Consider the following 24,620-nt stretch of genomic DNA (forward strand, 5'->3'; position numbering starts at 1 on the left):
GATACCCAGAGAGTATGTCAGGGGCCCACAATGCCTTGCTGCCTGGAAGCAAGAAAATAGCTAGGGCTATTTTGTACTCAGAAATGCTATTTTCTTTCCCATGAAACCCTGTCTCTAGGACTTGATAACGTCCAACCACTTAGAACCTCACGCCTCTGCCAAATCAGTAATGGACCCATCGAGAACCAATCTCAGAAAAAGGGACTGAAACCGACCAAGAGATGCTTAGCTGTTCAAATATACCTTCCTCAGACATCTTTGCCCCCTCATTTCAAAGAGGAAGAGAGCCTCCAGAACTGGGATCCTCCTGGAGGCTTCCTTGTCCACCCATTCCACCCCATATTCTTACATCTAATGGGAGTCAGATCTGGAAGGAGTAAGAGTTAATCACTTAGCATGTCTTCCCTTTACTAGTGGAAACTCAGGTTCTGACATCTTGGCATTGTTCTGAAAAGGCAGCAAGCAGTATTTCTACATTTCTTCTCCTCTGAGGAGGAAAACCAGGGCTTACTACAGCCAAGAACATTATCCTGGGCTAAAGAAATGTTTGCCATCTGAGAGGATTCATTACATTTGGGAACTAAGGATAAAAATTATATGGCAGACAGAGTATCCGAAGAGCTCTCTCTGGTCAGCCTTATCGCAGGAGGTGGGCAGCAGGGGGTGGGGGCAGGTGCAGAGGGGAAGGACACACAAAAAATGAAGCCTGCTTCACTAACCACAAACAAATGCTAACAATCATGGCTACTCAACAACTGGGGAAGAGAAAGCAGGAGCCTCCAGTTCATCTTCAACGACCATATGTTTGCAGCATGTACCAGGAGAATGAGGGCGCACACAACAGCTCCTGATTTACAGGGGTCGTGGCTGACTCAAGTGGTTTTAATGATTTTAGAATACTTCACAACAAAAGCTCCAACTGCAGAAGCTGAATCTGGGCAAAGACAAAACCCATTCTGCTCAACTCTGAAATGATGGCACTGGAACAGTTACGTTAACCCTGATGAGCATCAGGAAGGCAGAGAAAAGAACCCACCTAGACAGAACCACTGCTATGGTCTTCAATCTGTTGCCCTACCAGCCTTCTATGGCAAAACCTGGGGTACACAACCCTCATCAACATAACATTTTCGTGAAGTAGGTGAGCATCATTCATACAGTTTTACTCAACCTGGACACACCCATTCGTGTATAGGTCATGCTGCTTGCCACATTCCATTTCCGAAATTATTCCTTGCACATTTTATGCTGCATGATACAAACTCTTGGTTTATCTGCCAACAGCATCAGTAACCACTTAAACATAGGAACCACTCAAAACAGGGGGCGCTGCTGAGGCCCTACTTTGCCACCTGCTCCCAAGTCTAAGTGGAGAGGCAGTGCCATGAAATACTAGGAACAGGCACCATCTCTGGTCCCCTGCTGAAGAGTGCCAACGCCTACGGAGCTGAAGGAGGGCTCAGCCTGAAAGAGGATCTCCGTTCACTCTCCACATAACACTAAGCCTCATCTAGCACTCAGTCATTCCAGCTGGCAGACCTGGGAATTGAGGGCACTGCCTCTAGCCAGTGATTAGCACAACACCAATGTTAGAGGCTCCGTGAAAGATGCTAGAGAGCCTTTAGGAATGTTTGAGATGCACAGGCAGCACAGATGAACGCAGTCACACACACACAGAGGCCTGCACCACTGCTGCTGCTGCCGCTTATCTAGAGACGCTGCAGACAGCTCAGGTTTACCCCAGCTGACAGGCAATGAAAACAGTCTAATATACCGCCTGCTCTCGCCCTTAAATCCCTTTTTGGAGATCAAGATAAACTCGTTTCTTCCCTTCCCCAGTGCTCCAGACGTTTGAGTGAAGTGGCAGAGTATTGTGAGGTTTTGTGCAAATGAAATCACTGTGTAATACTAAATGAGTGTAGTATTTACTTGTCAGGATATTCGTCAGCACACAGGCTTTGAGCTTTCCGAGTTTCATAGATGCAACTTTAGCTCAATTTTTTTTCAAAAAAATTGCTTTTGTCCTGATATATACATATTATATCAGGGCCCCTCAGACTCAGAAGCAAATATTTGCAATTGTGTGCTGCAGATGTGAAAAATAATGATGCATATCGATGCATAAAAAAATGAAAATTCTGCTGCTGTTTTCTCCCACTTTACCCAACGTTTTCCCCTTTAAACATTCCTGGTGGATCTAAGAATTCAGCTATGCACGTGGAGTCCTTGCTGCCATCCTCTTTCTCATTAGGGTATTTCCACTCTCAAGAGGATTTCAGGAGGGGTTTTGTAAATTTCCTAAGCAATTGTCATCACTGGATTTCCTCCATGATTTTAGACATTAAAGTCACTCTGGGATCTGTCGGGATATTGATAAAGGTTTGGTTAAGGCAGAAAGGGAGAGAGAGATGAGAAAGAAAAAGTGGGAAGAAGGAAGAAGTATTAAAATAGGGACAAAGGAAAGGAGAAAGGATGAGAGAGAAGAGAAGGGAGGGGGAGTGAAAAGAGGAAGGGGAAGAAAAAAATGTAATAGCTCATCTACTCCTGGTGCTAACACCCTCCTCCTTGACCTGAGAAGACTACATTTTTAAAAGCTGACAAGTAATTCAATCTCCAATTAACAATTTTAAGTGGTGCAGCACATGTTACTGTGTAAATGTTTCTCCAGGAATACATCTAAGGGTGAATGGAATTAAACCTCTCGGGAGACAGGACCAGTGCCTATGAGACCAAGAATATTTGGGGGTTCCAAAATATAGTCCCTTAATACAGAGACCCAAGGTTGCAAATTCCTCTCCTGCTTTGTTGCCATTATTATCACTGGCAAACCGGAGAGCTGGTTGACAACTGGCAGGCTGGGACTAGAGAAGGGACACAGTGACATACTGGTGGCAGGGGATGGGGAAGCCTCTGATGTGAGCCATGGCTGGATTCAACACCATCCACTGCAAGACACCAAAATCTGTGTGTGTGTGTGTGTGTTTGTGTGTGTGTGTGCGCGCGCCTCTGATGTGAGCCATGGCTGGATTCAACACCATCCACTGCAAGACCCAAAATCTGTGTGTGTGTGTGTGTGTGTAAGACCCCAAATCTCTGTGTGTGTGTGTGTGTAAGACCCAAAATCTGTATGTGTGTGCGTGTGTGTGCACACGCGCACGTGCTCAGTCTTGTCCAACTCTTTGCGGCCCCAATGGACTGTCCGTGGAATTTTCCTGGCAAGAATACTGGAGTGGGTTGCCATTTCCTTCTCCAGGGGACTCTGGTGTCTCCTGCATTGGCAGGTAGATTCTTTACCCCTGCGCCAGCTGGGAAGCCCAAAAATCTCTTCATAAGCAGCAAAATTACAAAGTGGTCAGGTTTGCTGATGGATAAACTGGAGAAAGGGACTGTGCTACCAGCAGTAGAAAGGATATTTAGGGGACTTCCTGGTGGCCCCATGGTTAAGAATCTGCCTGCCAATGCAGGGAACACAGACTGGATCCTTCGCCCAGGAACTAGGGTCCCACATGCCACAATGACTGAAGCCCGCGCTCTAGAGTCAGGGCTTTGTAACAAGAGAAGCCACCGCGATGACAAGCCAGCACACCACAGCTAGAGAGAGGTCGCGTGTAGCAACAGAGACCCAGTGCAGTCAAAAATAAGTAAATGTTTTAAAAAAGAAAATATATTTATGCAAAAAGAAACTGAGATACAGGGAGAATAGAGGAATGAGGTAGATGGCAGAAGGAAGAACTGGGGTAGAGAGGAACCTCATGACAGTTTACTTGTCAAACGTATAAGAAAAAGACATAGACTTCCAGAGTCAAAACTGATGCCAGATAAAATCACTCATCTCAGGGATCCATCAACTGCTCATTTAGCTGCAGACTTGAGCATACTGACAATAAATTACCTCTAAATACAGGAAAAAATGTAAAAGTCTGGCCTATTGACATATAATTCACATATAGTAAAATTGTCCATTTATAGGTGTATGATTCTATGAAATCTGCCATCACATAGGCGTATAACCACCACCCACAACTGCCCCCAAAGTTTTCATCAGCCCCCAAACTGTTCTCATTTCCTTTGTAATCAATTCCCTTCTCCCACCCCTGACCAACACGGATCCTTGTGTCTCAACATTTAGTATGTCAACTTAAATTTATATTAGTGGTGTCTAACTGTGGTTTTAATTTGTGTCTCCCTAATGACTAATGATAAATATCTTTTAATATGCTAATGATAATATCTTTTTATGTGCTTATTTACCCATCCTTACACCTTTGGTGAAATGTCTCTTCAAATTTCTTACCCATTTAAAAAGTTACTGGGTTGTTTCCTATTATTGAGTTGTGAGAACTCTTTATATGTATACATGTGTGTGTGTATATATGTATGTATATATATATATTTATTTATTTATTTTCCAGTCACCTCCCAGGGGGTTTTCTGAGTAGATATGGGACATGAGGTTGGTACTAGAAGGCAGCTGGCTGTGTGACTGCCTCTGCCCACCAGTGGAGAGGCGCAGAGTTTGGTGCCTGCTGTGACCCGGCTTCTTGGGGAGTAACACCGACCTGTCATCTCTTCAGGCTTTCTGTTTGTGTTTTCTCATCTACAACTGGTGGGTGGCAATTTAACGTTTTCCTCTTGGAACACATGAAAAACCTGTTAGTTTTAACACAACAGGCACACAGTAAATGCCGGTCAACTGCCATCATTCTCACGACTCTATAAAAACTCAGCTCTCGCTGGCATTTTCAGCAAGCTGAACTACTATAAGCAAAAGAAGTCTTTCCTATTAGTGCTAATATGTGTTGGGGCTTCCTTAAGCAAAATGAGTGGTTTGATTTTCCTCTCCTTTTAGTTTTCCCCAGTGGAGATACTGGGTTTTTCTTTCAAAATTCTCTACCTGGGTTAGAATTAAGCTAGTAACTCTATATACTATAAAGTCATATTACATTAGGGTTGCTCTGTTGAGCTGCATAAACCTGCTTTATCTGTTGAGAAGACATTTTATCAAAGGGTTAGATAGAAAATGAAGATACCCATAAGTTGATGATATGTTTCAACGGTCTTGACTTCCCATATTTGCATCTTACGCTCTTGGTTAAATTTGGATGAGCTCCTTTCCTAAATAAACACTGATTTCTCACTTTCTCTTATGTGCAAACTATTTTAAAGGGCTTAAATTCCAGACTCTGAGACATTAAAAATATTAGGACCCAGTCAAGAATCAACCAGAAAAACTCGAAGCCTGGGCATGGTAATTTGTACCAACCTAAACTGCTCTTAAAGCTTCTCCTTTCATAATTCAACACTCCTGACGGTGGACGTTAGCTGATTAGACTGTGTGAAGGCGGCCACTCTGAATGAGAAGGGACACAGCCAGATCTGGATCCATGCACAGGGGACATTCCTGAGAATGATGAACAGTCAGGAATCAGGTTTCTAAACAGTCTCGTTTCCTGCGTCTTTATCATATTCACACAGCAGTCTGTGCACAGCCAGGGACCAGGTCTGTCTTCGCCCCGGAAGACTGAAGTCCTTGCATTTCTAATCTACCAACGTGTGCAGTTCTTGCACTTTTAATTTATGAGTGTTTGGGGGGGACCTCTCTGACTTGGGAACATATTGGCTCGGTCTAATGCTTGGAGATTATTAAACTCGGAGCTATGCTCCACTATCAAGTCTACAGATCTTTTATTTAGAAGATATGGTGCTCTAAATGCACAAAGAGCTCCCTGTCACCTTCACATTAAAGCCCCTAGTGCCTGGTAAATGGAATTATATAGCTGTCATCTCCTTTCCCCAAAGTTTTAAGAGTACAATGGGCTCATTTTTTCACACTCCATCCCAGCTTCAGAACTAAGAGACCTACTTTGTATTGATTTAAGGTCTCAGAAATAAATAAACCTGCTTCACCGCTGTGATTCACAACAAATTCATGATACACTATTGCATGATATATTTCAAGCTCTGGCCCTGGCTCTCTTTTTCCTCTGGTGAGTGATGGGGGAGGTGGGAGGTAGTGGGGAGCTGCAGAGCTGACAGCCGGATGGTTATTGGAGATGGCTGCTGACTGCAAATCCAAGAACAGACATTGCTGGAGGAGTATGGGAATTTTTTTTTTTAAACTGGGGGGCAGGGGTGAGAAGCTAATTTACTTGGGTTTCAGGCTGGGGTTGGGGGGGGAGAAGAAAGGTTAAGGGGAGAGGAGAGGGAGAGACGCAACAGCAGAGCTTCGACTGAACACTAATTTGCAAAGACAGAGCAATGAACATGGCTGGAAAGAAAAGCGAAGAAAATCCAGCACAAGGCGGCATAACGTCTAAATGACTGGGAAGATGAAGATGCTGAGCTGCTCTGCTGAGGGCACCAGTCCTTGGGGGGCACTTAGCTTGAGTTCAGGGATGATGTTTTATGAGAGGCAGAACATGTACAGACCCGACACACCCCAGAACCTATGAAGTGGAGGCATCTCTTGATTCCAAGACTCAGGGAGCATCCTGGGGGCTGGAGAGCATGCTCTGGAGAGAGGGCACACATAGAGAGCAGGTCACAAGTATGCGTGAGCCAGAGACTGCTCCCCGAGCTGAGCGGGTGAGAAACTAGTATCTGGTTTGGTTTGTGTGCCCGGAGGGCCTCAGAGTCCCTTAGTCTACATCACCCTACTGATTCCTGAAACGAGTCCCACTAAACTATCAATTTTAACTAGTATCTAAATATATAGCTCTCAGAAAGACCTATCTTTGGACTTTCCCAGTGGCCCAGGGGTTGCAAATCCACTGCCAATGCAGGGACACAGGTTCGATCCCTGGTCTGGGAAGATCCACACGCTACGAGGAGAAACTAAGAGCAAGAGGCTCAACCACTGAAGCCCATGTGCAGAGAGCCAGTGCTCGGTGACAAGAGCAGCCACCGCGATGAGTCCGCGCACCGCAACTGGAGAGGGGCCCCCACTCTCCACAACTGAGAAACCCCACGTGCGGCAACGAAGACCCAGTGCAGCAAAAAAAAAAAGACCCTATCTTCCAGTCCTGTATCAGGACCTTGGCTTTCAACAAGGTGGGTGATGGGAGGTATAAAAGCCTGGGTGGACAGCATGCGGCAGACCCCTATGGTTCTAGAGAGTACTACTTCAGAGTGGTGAGTTTTAGCTGTTCCTCCAGTAATTAAAACTTATTTCATATTTTCAGCTGGCCAGAATGTTATTTTCTATCTTTGAAGAGCATTATCATCTTTACTACGTTTGTTCTTGAGACAAGACTGGACTTTGAAAGCAAAAATACATGGGAAAGAGTTTGGTTCTGTTCAGTTCTACAATAGGCCAGACCATCAAACTGGGAATCACTTTGTTAATTTTGAACTACTATTTAAGAGGAATTAGCTTGTATAGAGAAACAGACTAGGAAGAACTTCACACAGATGAAAGGGATTGGCTTAAAGAGAATTGAGTTGCCCTTCAGTTGAGTTTTTCAAGCATCACTGAATGACAATTTGGTAATGGAGTTACAGCAGAAATTCAAACAACAGTCGGACAGTGGGACTTTGGAGGATCCTTCCTCTTCCAGCAATAATTGTATGACCACTTGTTCTCAACATGAACAACATCACCACCATCACCACATGGCACTTATTCTTCTGTAATATGGGAAAAAAATTTTTTTAACTGTTATGCTCTACAACTCCCTTTCCTAACCTTGCTAATACATAGTAATTTTATATATCACTAGTATGTAATAACTGGAAAAGGCAATAGCACCCCACTCCAGTACTCTTGCCTGGAAAATCCCATGGACAGAGGAGCCTGGTAGGCTGCAGTCCATGGGGTCGCTAAGAGTCGGACACGACTGAGCGACTTCACTTTCACTTTTCACTTTCATGCACTGGAAAAGGAAATGACAACCCACTCCAGTGTTCTTGCCTGGAGAATCCCAGGGACGGGGGAGCCTGGTGGGCTGCCGTCTATCGGGTCGCACAGAGTCGGACATGACTGAAGCGACTTAGCAGCAGCAGTATGTAATCACACTAACACAGAATTCTCTCACATGTAGTTACTTTTTTAGATTCCCCACCAGTGCCCCAATCTATTCTCTCCCTGCCCGAACCTAACACAGTTCCCTGTCTACAAGGCAAGACACACCTTCATAGCATAAGACAGTACTAGAAATTAAAGAGAATTTAGGATTCAGAGACCCTCTGGCCTTCACCTTAAGGTAGGAAATGTATTTTACATAGAGGAAAGTGAGGTCCAAAGAGATAAGAGCCCAAAGCTGCTTTGGGCTAGTTGCTTTACCTAGTACATGGCAAGGAGAGGAGTAATAAAAAAAGAATTTATTTGTTTTTTCTTAGGAAAAAAAAAAAAAGTCTGAAGGACTTCCCTGGTGATGGTTAAGCACCTGCCTTGCAATGCAGTGGGGTCCATCCCTAGTTGGGGAACTGAGATCTCACGTGCCGAGGCGCTTAACTAAGCTCGCGCACAGCTTAGAGGGTCCGAACTCCGCAACCAAGATCTTTCGTGCTCCAACCAAGATCCCACGCAGCCAAATTAATAAATAAACAATTTTTAAAAAATCTAAAGGCTCTGATGGGCTTCCCAGGTGGTGCTAGTGGTAAAAAAAACCCATCTGCCAATGCAGGAAACATAATAGACACAGGTTCAATCCCTGGGTTGGGAAGATCCCTTGGAGGAGGGCATGGCAACCCACTCCAGTATTCTTGCCTGGAGAATCCCATGGACAGAGGAGCCTGGAGGGCTACAGTCCATGGGGGTCACAAAGAGTTGGACATAACTGAGTGACTAACATCAAAGGCTCTGGAACTTCAAGAAGTTTTAGCACATTTATAATAGGCTGTCGATCATGATCGTTCCCCAGTCTCAATGCCCAGGCAGAGCCTCAGAGCTCTGGTTTTGTCTAGAAGCTCTAGTCTGATGCTTGTGTGGGCTCTCCCATCCTGAGTCTCTAAGCCACCATGCCCACGCGGGCTCTCTTAGAGGGTCAGAGGCAGTGGATCCCTGAATGACAATTCCACCACAGATCGGGGCTCAGACTGCTGACTGACTGCCTCAGCACACTCATGGAGTCAAACATACCTGGTACAGTTTCCTACCAGACCCGAGGAACATCGGATGAGAAACTAAACAACCCCCCAGATGGGGTCGGGTGTGTGCCCCTATTTTATGTGTGCGCAGGGGGAAGGGCTTGAAAACCAAGGGGATGGGCAACCTTTTCTGAGAGCTCATTCCTCATGCTGAAGAGAGGCTGACTCCGAGAGGAAGCTCACATGCCCTCTTTAGAAAGGAGAGTGATCCCATCTGGAGCTCCAGAGAACAGGGCCTGTCTGTTGTGAAAATAGGTAGTTAGGGACTTTTAAAAATGCAAATTGCTGGACTGATCCTTAGAGTGATTATGGGCTATTGTACCAACAAGTCCTTAGGGACCCGCGCAGACAGATGACTGACACGTATACTACCCTATCAGGACCGAACATGGTGCCTCTTACGTTAATGGCTTTCCAAAGTGTGTGATTGTCTTTAGATAACATCTATGGGGAAAGTCAATATGTGGATGTACTGCCACAGTGAGGACTGACATCTAACATTTTCTTAAAGGAATCTTTGCCTTCCAAGGGTCAGAAAGTAGAGCGAACGTTGTGTTTGTATTTCACTTCCACGTCTTAGATAAAGAGTTGCACTGAGACAGGCCCCTAAATGCATCTTAGGAAGACGACAACAGTACCAGTGAATTACCTATATTAACTCATTTAATCCTCACAAGAGCCTGTTACAATCCCTGTTTTATGGTTAACACAACTGGGACCTGGAAGGGTTACGTAGATTGTTCAAGGTCACTCCGCTCAGAGTTGGCAAAGCCTGGACTCAAACCTGGCCAGTCTATTTAGTTTTTTTTGGTTTCACCGTGAGGCTTGTGGGATGTTAGTTCTCTGACCAGGGATGGAACCTGTGCTCCCTGCATTGGGAGCTCTGAGTCTTAACCACTGGACCTCCAGGGAAGTCCCCAGTCTGCCTCTTTAAGTTACGTGACAGTTACAAGGCAGCCAGAGCTGAAGAACCACCCCTTCCTTTCTCGAGCCTCTATGGCTGACTCACACATCGGAGAGTCATGGGCAAGGACGGAGAATGCAGTGCAGGTTCCTAGTGCTATAAGCCCCTGGGAGGGGCTCTGATACTGTACCCCCAAGAGTCACATTTCACGTTGTAGAGACACACAAAAGTATGTATTTGGAAACTGAGATCCAGAGAGGGCCTGATACCAAGTTTCAAAAGCAAGATTAGCAGAATTAGCCCCACTACAGGCCTAACACATAGCCCTAGCCACACTCACCATATAATTTACTTTTTCTTGGCAGATACAGTGGTACTAGGGACCTGGTCTCTCTAAAGGGAATGAGATGATTGGATATTTTCCCCCCTTAATGCAGAAGCTTTAAAATGCCTTAGCACAAGAAAATCATACATCACCTCTTGAATGAATCTATAATCCATCTATCAGACCATTGGCACATGCCTTACCTCCAGAGACAGTTGTTGTCCAGAGAACAAGACATAAACTGCAATTCTGATTTCTTGGTATAAAGAGAGAGCTTTCACCACGTCTGGGCAGTGGATTGAGAACTGGCAGGCTCTAGTCTATATCCCTTATATTTCTCGGTCCTCCCGGCCTACTGACCACCTGACGTTACAGTGCACATAGAGCAGGGAGTGGAAGGAGAGGAAGTGGATCTGAAAGTCACTGCAAACGTCCCATGTCGCCTCGACTTAGGAGTTTATGACTCTACAAATTGTCACAGCCCATTAAGGGTCTTTTTTTCCAGTTTCCCAAGCACACAAGCTGCTGCCTTTGCCAAGCCAGCCTGACGCCCTTCTGGCAGGTAGCCTGTCACGTCCATCAAGTCCGTCCTTACCGCTCAGTGAGGTATTTTGAAGGATCTGCCCACCCACCACCTACTGTTTGAAGAACTGGGAACCCATGACCCCCTCCCTTGGGTGACATGAAAGAGCAGGCCCTTAGGAGCTTCTCTTATGTTATCACTCATGACATTTGGACAAAAAGTAAAATAACCACTGGGACGTCCCTGATGGGCTGGTGGCTGAGAGTCCGCCTGCCAATGCAGGGAACACAGGTTCGATCCCTGGTCGGGAAAGGTCCCACATGCCGCGGAGTAACTAAGCCACAACTACTGAGCCCGCGCACTGCAATTACTGAAGCCCCCTGCCTACAGCCAGTGCTGAGCAGCAAGAGAAGCCACCGCGAGAAGCTCAAGCCCCACAACGAGGAGCAGCCCCTGTTTGCTGCAACTAGAGAGGGCCCAGGCAGCAATGAAGACCCAGTGCAGCTTAAAGTAAAATAAACAAGTAAAACGACCAGACTACTTTCTCTTCTCAGGCCTTGTGGACACTGAGCCAGGGAACTGAGCGCACCTTGAATGAAACTCAGGGACGTGAAGGCTCATGTTCTGCGGCTGGTTCTAGTCTGTCGGTGGAATGAAGTTACTCTGCCTTCTACTGTTCCTGTCGTCCTATCTGTAAAATGGGCCTCATGCCACCAGCCCACCCAGAAAGCAACAAGGAGCCACACAGATGTTCTTAAGTTTCAAACAAAGTTATTCAGGCTGCCCCTATCACCAGCCCATCGCCTTGAGTTCAAATGTCAACTCTGCTTCTGCAATGCTTAAGAAAACTGGTTCCTGTATCTCTCCTCACCTGTGTAATATTCTGAATATTTCACACAGAACTACAGGCAGCAAAGAACAAGGCATTCAAGGAACGAGGATATACAAATACTCAGATCACAAGGACAGGGGGCCAAAGTACACATGTCGGGAGCACTTTCTGGTTGTGGAAAACAAAAGACAGAGTGGCAGAGGATGGAGCCCCTAAAAAGATGTGTAAGTGAACAGTGAAATCACTGAAAGGAAGAAACAGGAAACCGTGGGGATGATCATGTTTTATGAGCAGGTGACCACTGCCTGCTACAAAAAGAAATCCTTTAAAAGTAAGAGTCTTTGGAAGAGAGAGGTAGGAAGGGCTAAACTAATTAAAACCGGGTTGGCTAACGACGGGCAACACCACGTGGGTGCTGAGATGGAGTGCAGCCATAAAAGCTTGACGTAGACACGCAGTGTATTAAGTTGGGAATGCGTGTCTTTCCAGCTTCCTTTCTATTAAAGGAACAAACAATTTACATGTGGCTGCGTTACAGAAGTGTGATATGTGGAGTGTCAACCCTTTCTCTTCACACCCAACTGTGTTCAGTCAAAGCAGAGACGGGGTGCAGGTGGGTGGGGAGGGGGAGGAGAAGAGTGGGGAGAAAGAAAGTTTTTAAAAAAATCTCTGCCTCAGCAAAAGTTTTCATTAAAATTTTAGACAAATGATCCCTGTGTCCTTCTCCCTTGCTGCCTGGGGCTCCATGCTATTTCTATGCAAATAACAACCTCGTGGTTTATATCTTATTATTTCCACCGGAGCTGCAGCGACATGACCTGAGACGTGTAAGAGGTGGGGGGGTGGGGGGGAGGTGGAGTTAGAAAGGAGAGAGAGAGAAAGAGAGAAGAGGAGAGAGAGAGATGAAGTGGGTGTTCACTCAAGTGTGAAAAAAATACTGTCAGGAGTGCGCGTCAAGAACAAAAAAAAAAATCGCAGGGATAACGTGTTTATTTCAGTACCACCCCCACCCCCAGCCCCCCCAACAATCCAGCACCTTTTAAAATTCATTGGGCATCGGGCGATCATGCACAATCCATCTGCTTTCACTTTATCATTTGCATTTCATGCCTCCTGGCTTTTGATGTGCTGATACTTTGATGCAGTCAGGAGACGCGCATTATCATTATTTCAATTTTCAAAGGGGTCAACGGGATCGGCACTTGCACACACAGATTTTTTTTTTCCCTACAACCTCTGCATGCACCCCCCCTTCTGGCTCTTCGCTCTAATGTTTAACATAAAGGATGAAGACTCAGAAAGGTAGGGGTCAAATGTTTACAGTCTAAAGGCTCGCGTCCACCACCTACATTTACACAGGTACACGCGTATGACAGGGCTAGATGGTCAGGGCGTGGGAAGGCTCTACAGGGCTCCAGACACACACAAAGACTTTCTCACACATGGAGACTCAGGGAAGCACACAGACACAAAGAGAGAGACTGGCGCTCAGGCAGGAAGAGACATGCACTCAGAGTGACCTGGACACACGCCCAGCGGATGCGAGACGCAGATTCCTACAGAAGAAAAGGCAGGCGTGCAGGGCGGTAGTGGTGCACACAAAGACACGATGTGCACACGCAGGAAGGCGGAGGGGGCCTCCGGAGAGCCTGGCTCCTGTCTAGTCCCCTTCTTCATACCTGAGAGGCACAGGGGCAGACAGGACATTTTAATGAATTTGCACGAAATCGGGGGTCTGCCAGCTCCATGGCTCCATGTAAGAGGATAGCGAAGCAGTCAGGGCAGGGTTAGGTAACCCCTCTAACTGATCACTCATACAAAAGATCATATCCTTCTGGAAATGAGCATTGTAGGGGAAGTTACAGCTGCAGCCTCACTATCTCTTCCCTACAACTAGCCTTCTTCTTTAACCAGCAGCCCTGCAGGCTAAGAGGAAGATGAATATAATGAATTTGATCACAGCAATTCAACCAGATTTTAAGAAAACAAAACAAAATCCCTAATGCTTTCTTTGCAGCATGATTGAAATTCAACTACCAAGCTTTCAGGAAAAAACAAACCCCCCAGCAGCAGTGAGAACAACACGACAACAGTGACAACACCTTTGCCTTTTGGAAGAGTCTTTCAGTATCAGGGAAAAAATAAGAAACTCAGTGTGACAAGACCCTTTTCAGAAATTAGTTCTTTGTTCAGGTAGAGGAACATTATAGAAATGTAGGTGTCTTCGTTACATTGGATCCTCACAGATAATGGTACCTACAGAATATCTCATTCTAAGAAAAAGGATCCAGAAGAACAACTTTTTTTAAAACGTTAAGACTCTCAGCCAGTTTCATTCAGAGCAATAATCTCCTTCAGCAGAGACAGTTCACAATCTTTATTTCCAGGCTACTCTCTAAAGAAAGAGCAGGACATCCAGGTCGGCCACTGTGAGCACTGCTCTGCTTTCCTTGGAGAGAAAGGCAAACCCAGAGAAGGATACGGAGTTCACATGGATGCAGAGAGCAAGCTTATCACCTCACACCATTCTCATTTCTGTCGTCCCCCAAAGTTAACTGGGCTGGCGGCAGTGTCAGCTTGCTCTAACTGGGGATGATAGGCTAGGACACTTAACTCCAATCCTTCCACGTGGAAGTCAAGGCTGGATCCTAAAAAAAAAGTTTGTGCAAGTCTAATACACGACTTAGCACATGTGTAATTCCCCAAGTTCAATCCTCAAACCAAGTTAAGAGAGAGGAAAAGGTAACTGGAACTGCAGTGCAGGCCAGTGCTTTGCGCCAAGTTCTAGGTGCTTTTACCTATGTTTTCTCATTTGATGTTTACAGCATCATTTAAAGGTGGAAATTATTACCCATCTTTGACAGATAAAGAAAGCTGAGAGGTTATGTGAGTTGTATGAGGTCAGTCAGCCAGCCTTAGACTATTACATATTCCTAGCTTTGGAGAGAAAATAATTTTCCTATGCCTGCAAAGAAGGGGGAACTACATGGTCCTTTGTAATATGCAAGTATTCTTAGGTACTGAGGTCACTGTAAGAGTGAAAACTATCTATTTTTTTCCCTTTGTGGAAAAGCCACTATGAACTTGGATTGAAAAGGCACAAGCATTTCTTTGGGGAAAGTAAATGTCCATGTCATACTCTTTTCTTAGCAATCCATCCATGCATCCACCTGCCTACTTCCCATTCAACATTTACCAAGTACTTACTTACCTATAAGGCACCACATCTTAAGTGCTCCTTTTCAGAGGTACTTTCACAAATTTCTCAAAATATTAAAACCTGATACCCTTGCCATGTTCAGAGGATGTTTCATAGGTATAGATCTCACATTGCTTGCTCACAGATGAGAAAAAGGGAGGGAGGACAGAACAGAAGCAGTCAATGAAATGTGATCTTTCTAGAAAGACATCAGAATATAAACTCTTTGCAGCAGGAGATATATATGGTTTGTTTCTTAACATATCCACAGGGCTTGGAATAGTGTCAGGCACACAGTAGGTACTCATAACACTCATTATGTCAAATGAATGAATAGGCAGAGAAAACGGAGAGAGGAGAAGGGAGAGACTGAGGAAGGCGTGGGCTGAATATCTTCCCCCACCAATCAAGACCTAGAATTAAGAATTCACAACAGTCTTTGAAAAGCTTCACACACTTCTTCCAAACCCTAGAAACTTACTTTGTTGAGGGCCCCAGCTCCTGTCAGGATTAAGTGAGAATTTTCGACCTGGATGGTTCTCTGTCCCAGTCGGACAAGGTAAGCCCCAATCCCAATGGCCCTGCATGTAACCTTAAAAAAAGAATAAATTTGACATGTCACATATTTATGTTCCCTCCCAAGCTGTAAGAATTAAGGTATAGGTACAAAAAATTCACATTAACAGAAGTTTGCTTTTTTTTTTTAAGATAGGAAAACTGTTTGATTAAATAACAATACAAAAACACAATTTCCTGGTTAAAGCCAAGAAGGTACATAATTCACTCAATGATTCAAGTAACAGTTAAAGGGTCTCAGGCCCTTTACTTCTCTTACACGTTTGCCTGCCCCACAGACGTGTAGCACCCACACTAGAGGTATGAAAAAGGAAACTAGTTAAGAGGAAAAGAAATTTAAGCTGTTAATACTGTGTAGAATATTTGAGAAATAAGAAGTTAAACTAAAGGCTAACACAAGGTGCTAGTTTTATCTGGGGAATCCAATTATGTACATTATCCTATTGTCCTACTACTATGCACAATTAAAATCAAATTGCAGATTTACAATTTTAAAGAAATGCTCCTGGGGCTTCCCTGGTGGCACAGAGATAGGAATCCGCCTGCCAGTGCAGGAGACACAGGTTCGATCCCTGGTCTGGGAAGATCCCACATGCCATGGGGCAACTAAGTCTGTGCTCCAGAGCCCAGGGTACTGCAAATACTGAAGCCCGCACACCCTGGAGTCCGTGGTCCACAACAAGAGAAGCCACCATAAGAAGAATCCTGCACCGCAATTAGAGAGTGGCTCCCACCCGCTGCAAGTAAAAAGCACACTCAGCCACAACGACCCAGCACTGCCAATAAATCAATTTTTTTTTTTTTAAAAGAAATGCTCTCATTTGAGGCTGAACAGCAGTGACGGTGGAAAAAGCAAATCCTAGTCACAGCCAGCTCTCCAAAAATCTCACCCTCGGCCAAGATTTACCAGGCTGATGGTGATGATCTCGTCGTAGGCCAACGAGGATTCCCCAGCAATCATTCCAGAACCTCGAAGGTTCTCTGCTCCAAGTCCTTCTTCCTTCCCAATGATGTCAGTTATCTTGTACCTGGTGGACAGAGCCATGACAAATTAGACAGGTTAAACACGGTAACAACAATCCATTAACAGAATAACCACCACTGATAGGCTGTTAAAGCATACTGAACTCTTATATTTAACACCAGAGCTCTGTACATTTTTTATACTCTTCATTCATATATCTTTCCTTCTTAGCTTGGTGCCTATTTTGTCTGGAAGCAATATGGTATAGCGGAAAGAGCAAAACCTGAAACTAAGTAGACAGGTTTAAATCCCTGCTCTGACACACACGGCAGCGCGACTCTAAGGATAAGGTAACTTGTGTAAGATGGGAATTAGAGTGCATCCACTTCTGAGAGCTGAGTCGAGTTAAATTGAGCAGCAATGAGAGGGTTTGACACATAGATGGCGCTCCAGTGTCAGAAGACCTCTTCCTTTCTAGGACACGTCTCTCTACAATCAGCCACAGCCATTAAATCACGCATTTTAGATGAATGTTACCTAGGAATTAAAAAAAAAAAAAAATCCAGAGGCACAGTGAGAACAGTTTCTCAAGTTCCAAATCCTTTCTCTTTCCAAAACAAGGATGAAGGGAAGGTCAACACAGTGCACTCTATCCCTGCTCCTTGGAAAGTACCCAGTGTATATATGAGAGTTCCTGACACAGTCCTCTGGAGGGGCAGGGGGAATGTGTGCAAAAGTGAAATGCTGGGCAAGTTGTCCAGAAAGCAGCCTGTGGATCCAAGGGGAGCCACTCACGGGTCTTCTCAGTGGGAGATTAGGAGTGATAGCTGATAATGCGAAATGGGAGATGGGGAATGCAGCTAATAAAGGAAAAATACAAAGTGGGACATAGAGATGGGCATATGTTATTTATTGTTCCACGTGTGCCCAGAAGGTTTGGCACTGGGCACAGTCTTAGAAACTGAAATAATAAATAAATGTCTCATAGTGGCTCTTGAACTATTTTTTTTTTTTTTTGCCCCCATATTTCTCTGTTCCTTTACTTCCAGCCTTCCACCAATTCCTTTTCTTTGCCCTCGCTGTTGTTCTGTGGCTTTGTGTTTCTGCTTCCTGGATTCCCAGTAATTCCTTCTCCCAGTTACTCCTTTGGCTTTGTATCTAGACTCTAGATTCCAGACTTATGTTACAGGTAAAGTTAATCTGCGTTAATGGGTAATGAGTCACAGTAATTTGGTGGTGGGGGAGGGGGTTATGTGTTCTTTTTATAAGGCCCACATGCCATATAGTCACACATACTCATGGGCCCAGCCAGCCTTCCTTGCAAAGCAGATCTTTTCCCTCCTAAGGAGTGCATACTGTTTCACAGGTGTTTATGATTTGTTAAATGACATCTTTTCCTATTGCATCACATGAAAGAGAATAAAAAATTTCCCATTTTCTGCTCTATGATCTAAGTCTTCTACCTTTAAGACTATCATTCTTTAAAGTAGTACCAGGGACTTCCCTGGAGATCCAGTGGTTAAGACTCTGTGTTTTCACTGCAAGGAGCACAGTCAGGGAACTAGATTCTGCATGTCACATCACACGGCCAAAAAACAAAAAAGGTAGTACCACATTTTGATGTTACTTTAATAAAAACCTTTGTGCAACGTAATACAATTACAAAAGATTTATGTGTGTCATTTTTGATCCTCACAACAGTACAGTGTGATAAGGAATATCATCTCCATTATCATAGATAATAACAGCCAGGATCTGTGATTGCTTACTATGTGCTCAGTACTGTGCCCATAAGGGCTTCACATACATAAGCTCACTTGATTCTTCTTCATACAGATGAGGAAACTAAAGCTCAGAGAAGAAAAGTGACTTATTTTAACAAAAGCAATATACAAAAATCAAGTCTTCTGACATACCAGTAACAAAGAGTTAAAAAAATACAATGGTGGGGGTGGGGTGGGAATCCTGTTCAGAGTAGCAAGAAACAAGTGCAAAACATATAGAGTTATTTAAAAAATGGCAAAATCCCACAATACCTACACTGTACACCAAGAAATCCTGGGATGGGTGCCACAGTGAACCCTCAGGGGCACTGAAGGACATTTCAAATTTTTGAGAGAAATACTATGTGATATCTGTTGGCTCCCATGTGAACTACTAGTTTCAAGCAGTTCATGGTTTAACACTAGGTAGTGCTACATTCCTTCTGACAATCTTTGCAAAGCTGGGTTTTCAGTTTTGAAGGTGGTGCGGGGTGGAGGGAGTTCTACACAAAAATCAGTGCAGAACAAGATGTGAGGGTGGCTATGTCCAAGCTGATTCTAAGATCTGCAACGTCGTACAGATGCAAATATCCCATAAGTAAGTAACTGCAATAATTTAAGAATGAAATAAAAAAATTTTCTGTTGTGATATGTATTATACAGTTGACTCTTGAACAATAACCATAGTTAGGGGCATCAACCCTCAGTAGGTGAAAATTCAAGTATCACTTATAGTTGGTGCTTGATTATTAACACATGGTTCTTCCATGTCTATAAACAGATTCAACCAACCACAGATGGTATAGTACTGTTGCATTTACTGTTGAAAATGTCCATGTAGAAGTGGACTCAAGAAATTCAAACCCATGTTGTTCACAGCATAAATACTTATGAAGCTCTCTGGGTCTGACTACTCAATAATCAGAAATACCAGCTATACCTTTTTGCCTAAAGCTGCTATGAAAAAATTACGGAGACAATACGGGTGCTGTGAACCAAAAAAGACTGGGACCTTCTGGCATAACCTATGTGAAGAAAACTATAAAACTTCAAATACACACTTAAATAATTAGAAAAACACACCATATATCTTGTTGGGAAGAATTACTATTATGAAGCACTCAGATCTTCCTAAATTAATTTATAAACCTAATGCAACTCAGATCAAAATCATTATGGGAGGTTTGGGGGAATTAAAAAAAAATGAGCCTATATGTAAAAAGACAAAAATAATTAATAAAATTTTGGGGAAAAATTAAGAATGTGAGGAACCCTAGGCCATTACAACAGTTAAAACTGTGTGGCATTAGTCCAAGAATAAATAGAACAAAAAACAGAATATAAAGCCTGGTAATTGAGTTAAGATTATTATAAAAGTGAAGAAAGTATGAATTATTCAATAAGATCCTGGAGCAACTGATTAACATTCTGGAAAATACTTTCAGATAGATTATAAAAATGTTCAACCTCACTGGTGATCAAAAAATACCAGTTAAAATAACAATTGCCATTTTCATCCTATTTTATTGACAATAATCAATGTTGGCAAGGGTGGAGAACAATTAAACAGGGTGAACAAGCACTACATATACTGCTCATGGGAATGCAGCTCTTGAGAGGACAATTTGAAATTATTAAAAAAAAATTTTTTTTAAATGGATATACTTTTTGACTACTAATTCTACTTTTAGAAATTAACACAAAGTAAATAACCAGAGCTATTCCTCAAAGTTTACATAAAAGAATGATCAGTCCAGGGTATAGCAGTAAAAATTAGAATTGTCTGAATGCTCAAATATGATACATTAATTATAAAGATTTATATGAAGCCATTAAATATCATATTCTCAAATAATATTGTAAGAATATAAAAAGTTCCCCCCCAAATAATTTTTAGTGGCAAGAATTACAAAAGACCTTTTCTATTATGACCCCAATTATGTAGGAAAAAAGATGTATATACATATGACAGAAAGTATATAATATATATTAATAATGGTGATCTCTTGGTAGGACTATAGCTGGTTTTTACTTTTTCTTCATAATTGTTTGTATGTTCCAACTTTTCAAATGAATATAATAAACAATTCTAAAGCCTCAATGAATAACTTTGCCTTTTAGCTAGTTAAGTGGTAGAGCGGAGATACCTAAGGCTTCTAGGTTATGCAACAAGCAATCTTCATTGCTCAAGGTCATGATCAGCAGGACAGTGAGAAAAAAATGATCATATTCTCCTGTTTGAATCCACGGCCAACTTATTCTGATAGATAATACCTACCTGGATTCTCCTTCATCTTCCACATGTTCACAATGGACAGAGTTGAGAGCACTGACTCTCTTGTAATCTTGAGGGGTCAGATATAAATATTTGTATCCCTGTGGGAAGCACAGATAGTTTTTAACCCATTATTTGCCATCACCACATGACCCGAAGACCCAGCAAAGCCCATATGATGCAGCTTGTTCTAAGCTAGCTTTAAATCGCCAAATCATGGCTTAGAGTTACTGTCTCATAGAATACTAGCATTGAGAATGCTCCTTTGAAAGATGGAGGTGTCTGTTTCTGTATCATTGTATCCTTGAAATTAGGTATCTTACAGCTGCAACTTTAGGTACTGATACATTGCACTCATTTCCTTTTCATCAAGGTTAAAGGGTCATTCTCTAATCTTAGGTGATATCTCCATTAAAAATATCAACACAAAATTAAAGCTTTATATGAATTACTATTCATCATTTTCTCACAATGGTACCATCGTACCATCAAAATATAGACGGGTCAAGGATAATTGACAGCATCACAAAACTGGAGTATTCGATCTTAAAATCAGATGTCTATGCAGTGCTAATGATCAGTAAACACTAAGCTTGTACCTTTTGTTTTTTTAAATAAATATTTTATTTTTTAAATAAAAAAGCAAAAAAAAAACTTGCTTTTTAAAATAATCCCTACGTACATTAAAAAAAATCATACTAACATTTCATAATTGGCTTATTTTTATACATACATATGCTCACTCACACACAGAGTTACTTAATACACGTATTCACCTTAAGTGAATGAGTCACTCAGACCAAAAAACAAAAAAAAAGCAAGCAAACACTTAAAATACTATGAGAAACTATGTCCGCTGTTTAACTGAATTTGTCCCACAACGAGCACAAAATGTCAGAGACATGAATTTGAATTTGCCACCGATCCTGCCTGACTCTTGCTGAGGAAGCACGGAGTGTCAGCAGTGTGTCCGTCACCAACATTTATTGGGTGCCTGTTACATGGAAGGCACGGGAAAAACAGGAAGGGACGAAAAGGGGAAAAGTTTCTGGCGTTACACAACTTATCTTCTAGTAGGAGATACAGAAAGTACACAAAATAAGTAAGTTAAATATACGATGTTAATGGGAATAACGTTTGAGGGGAAAAAAATAAAATAGACGGAGGAGACAGGACAGCTGGGAGAGTTGACCTTCTAGAAGAACAGCCAGGGAAGGCTTTGCTGAAAATGTCATTTGAGCCAATACCTGAAGAGCTGTGGCAGTGAGATATGGGGGTATCTGGCGGAAAAGCACTCCAGGCAGAAGGAACCACAAGCGTGAAAGTGCCAAGTGTGCCCAGCAGGCTCAAGACAGAGCGAGGGGGTGGAGGAACCACGGTGTAGGACGAGGCGGGAGCGGACGAGAGCGGGGGCCCTGGGGGCCAACCTAGGAGGGACTTGCCGGCAACTGCAGGGTTTCTGGCCCTCACGTGAGTTAGCTGGGAAGCCTTTAAAGGGTCTTAATCACAGCAAAGTTTGGAGTCGCGATCTGATTTACATTTAACTGGATCATTCCACTTTCCTTCCTTTCCGTTTTTATTTTTGGTCGTGCTGGGTCTTCGTTGCCACGCTGGCTTTTCTCTGGTTGCAGCAAGCAGGGGCTACTCTTCAGCTGCGGCGCATGGCCTTCTCATTGCATGGCTTCTCTTGTGGAGCAGGGGCTCTGGGGCGTGCGGGCTGCAGTGGTTGCAGCTCCCGGGCTCTAGAGCACAGGCGCAATAGTCATGGTGCACGGGCTGAGCTGCGCTGCCGCATGTGGGATCTTCCCGGACCAGGGATTGAACCTGTGTCTCCTGCACTGGCAGGCAGATTCTTTACCACCGAGCCACCAGGGAAGCCCTCCACTTTCTGTTGAGACTAGACTTTGGGTAGGGGCAGGGGCAAGGCCAGAAGCAGGAAGGTCAATGAGACGCGACCGCAATAAACGCAGTAAGAGATGACAGGGGCCTAGACCCCTGTGCAGCAGCGGAAGTGGTCAGAGGGGGTTGCGTTCCGGGTATATCTTGCAGGTTTGGATGTACACGTGATTCACTGACAGGGACGATGTGCGATGTGAGAAAGACAGGCCAAGCATTATTCTAAGATCTGTTACATAAACAGAAGAATAGAAGTTTCATTTACTGAGCTAGAGAAGACTGTAGGAAGAACAAATGCAAGGAGGATGACTAGAATCTGCGGTGAGGCAGATGTGCAGGTAGAGAGGTTGAGTCCGGACAGATGAATCTGAAGTTCAGGGGTAGGATACCAATTTAGAAGTTCATCAGTTTATAGATGGAATTTAAATCTTGAGGACTGAGTGAGATGACCAAGGGTAGGTGAATAGAGAAAAGAGGAGAGGGTCCAGGGACTAAGTCTTAAAACACTTTTTTTCTTTCTACCTCACCTTCTATAAAAGCTATCTTGCCAAAGCACCAGGTGAGGTGACTCTGGGCCCTGATGGGGTCGAGGCTGGGAGATCCTGGACTTGGTTCTGCCACAGCCTTCGTGACCCTGATATCTATCTCCACTCACATTTTAAAAAATAATTTGAGAAATCTGAGATAAAATTCACATTAACATAAAATGGCCATTGTACAGTGTACAATTCAGTAGTTTCTAGTATATTCAGATGTTGTGCAACCACCACCACTATCTAATTCCAGGATATTTCTATCACCCCAAAAGAAACCCTGTACTTAATAATGAAAGTGAAAGTCACTCAGTCGTGTCCTACTCTTTGTGACCCCATGGACTACATAGTCCATGGAATTCTCCAGGCCAGAAGACTGGAGTGGGTAGCCATTCCCTTCTCCAGGGGATCTTCCCAACGCGGGGATCAAACGCAGGGCTCCTACATTGCAGGCAGATTCTTTACTAGCTGAGCCACAAGGGAAGCCCAAGAATACTGCAGTGGGTAGCCTATCCCTTCTCCAGCAGATCTTCCCAACCCAGTAATTGAACTAGGGTCTCCTGCATTGCAGGCAGGTTCTTTACCAGCTGAGCTGCCAGGGAAGCCCAAGTACTTAAGAGTGGTCATCAACAATTCTCATACACTTTTGAAATGAATTTTACTGAAGCATAATTTACAGGCAACAAAATCCATCAGTTTTAAGTGTTGTAGTTTGATGAATTCTGACAAATGTATACACTTGTGCATATTTGCCATTACAATCAAAATATAGAATATTTCCATCATCCCCTGACACTCTTAAAATGTAAAAGGCAGCAAAGGAAACTGAGAAAGAGTGGTTAGAAGGGTAAAAAGGAGATTATGGGGTCCTGGAAACCAAGAGAAGAAAGTATTTCAAGGATGAAGGAATAACCAACTGCATGGAATGCTGCTGAAATGCTGCGTGAGGTTCACAAGAGAGTTTAACAACATGGAATCAATGGCAACCTTGACATAAGCAGCTCCGGTGGAACGGTGTGGGTGCAGGAGAAACAGAGATGGGTTCCAGAGGGGATGGGAGGGAGAAAGGGATCTGGAGACAGCAAGAAGAGAAACTCTTTAAGGAGTCTTGCTGTGGAGTTCCTTTGGTGGCTCAGTAGTAAGGAATCCACCTGCCAATGCAGGATACGCCAGTTTGATCCCTGATCCGGGAAGATTCCATATGATAAACAGGACAAGTAAGCCGGTGAGCCACAACTAACGAGCCCACGCTGCAACTACTGAAGTCCGTGCACTCTAGAGCGCGTGCTCTGCAACAGGAGAAGCCATCACAATGAAAAGGCCTTGCCTGGTGACTGGGGAGGGGCCCCCACTTGCCGCTACTAGAGAAAGCCTGCATGCAGGCCAGTGCAGCCGAAAGACAAATAAATCTTAAAAAGAAAAGAAGTCTTGCTATAAATGGAAGGAAAAAATGGGGTAGGGTTGGTGACTGGAGGGGTCAATGTCTATGTGCTAAAGACACAGACATGTGTCTTCTTCTAACAGAAAGGAAAAACAAGAGAGAAGGGGGAGGTGCTTTGATCTACATCCTTAAGTTGGCAAGAGGGGAGAGGACCAAACATAGTGGGATTGGCCTTAGACAGGAGGAGGGACTCTTCATCAAAGTCTCTCTCCAGGCTCTGTGGCACAAGGGAAAGAGAAACCAGTCACCATGTAAGAGGGAATAAGAGTCTTCGGAGGACAGGCAGGTTTCAAGTAGGGCAA

At 43.8% G+C, this 24,620-nt stretch overlaps 1 protein-coding gene across 7 annotated transcripts in view; it reads right to left on the bottom strand.

Annotated features, from left to right (window-relative positions):
- Window positions 1–24,620, bottom strand: part of ACACA (acetyl-CoA carboxylase alpha) — a 276,125-nt gene that overhangs the window by 45,850 nt on the left and 205,655 nt on the right. For all 7 annotated transcript variants that reach the window (XM_043902905.1, XM_043902907.1, XM_043902908.1 and 4 more), the window contains 3 exons: window positions 20,452–20,549; window positions 16,354–16,474; window positions 15,352–15,462 (listed from right to left, as the gene is read on the bottom strand). In XM_043902905.1, coding sequence (XP_043758840.1) covers window positions 15,352–15,462; window positions 16,354–16,474; window positions 20,452–20,549 — 330 coding nt within the window. The remainder of the gene's footprint in view (window positions 1–15,351; window positions 15,463–16,353; window positions 16,475–20,451; window positions 20,550–24,620) is intronic.

This window comes from Cervus elaphus, chromosome 5, assembly GCF_910594005.1.
Source record: "Cervus elaphus chromosome 5, mCerEla1.1, whole genome shotgun sequence".
Lineage (NCBI taxonomy): Eukaryota > Metazoa > Chordata > Mammalia > Artiodactyla > Cervidae > Cervus > Cervus elaphus.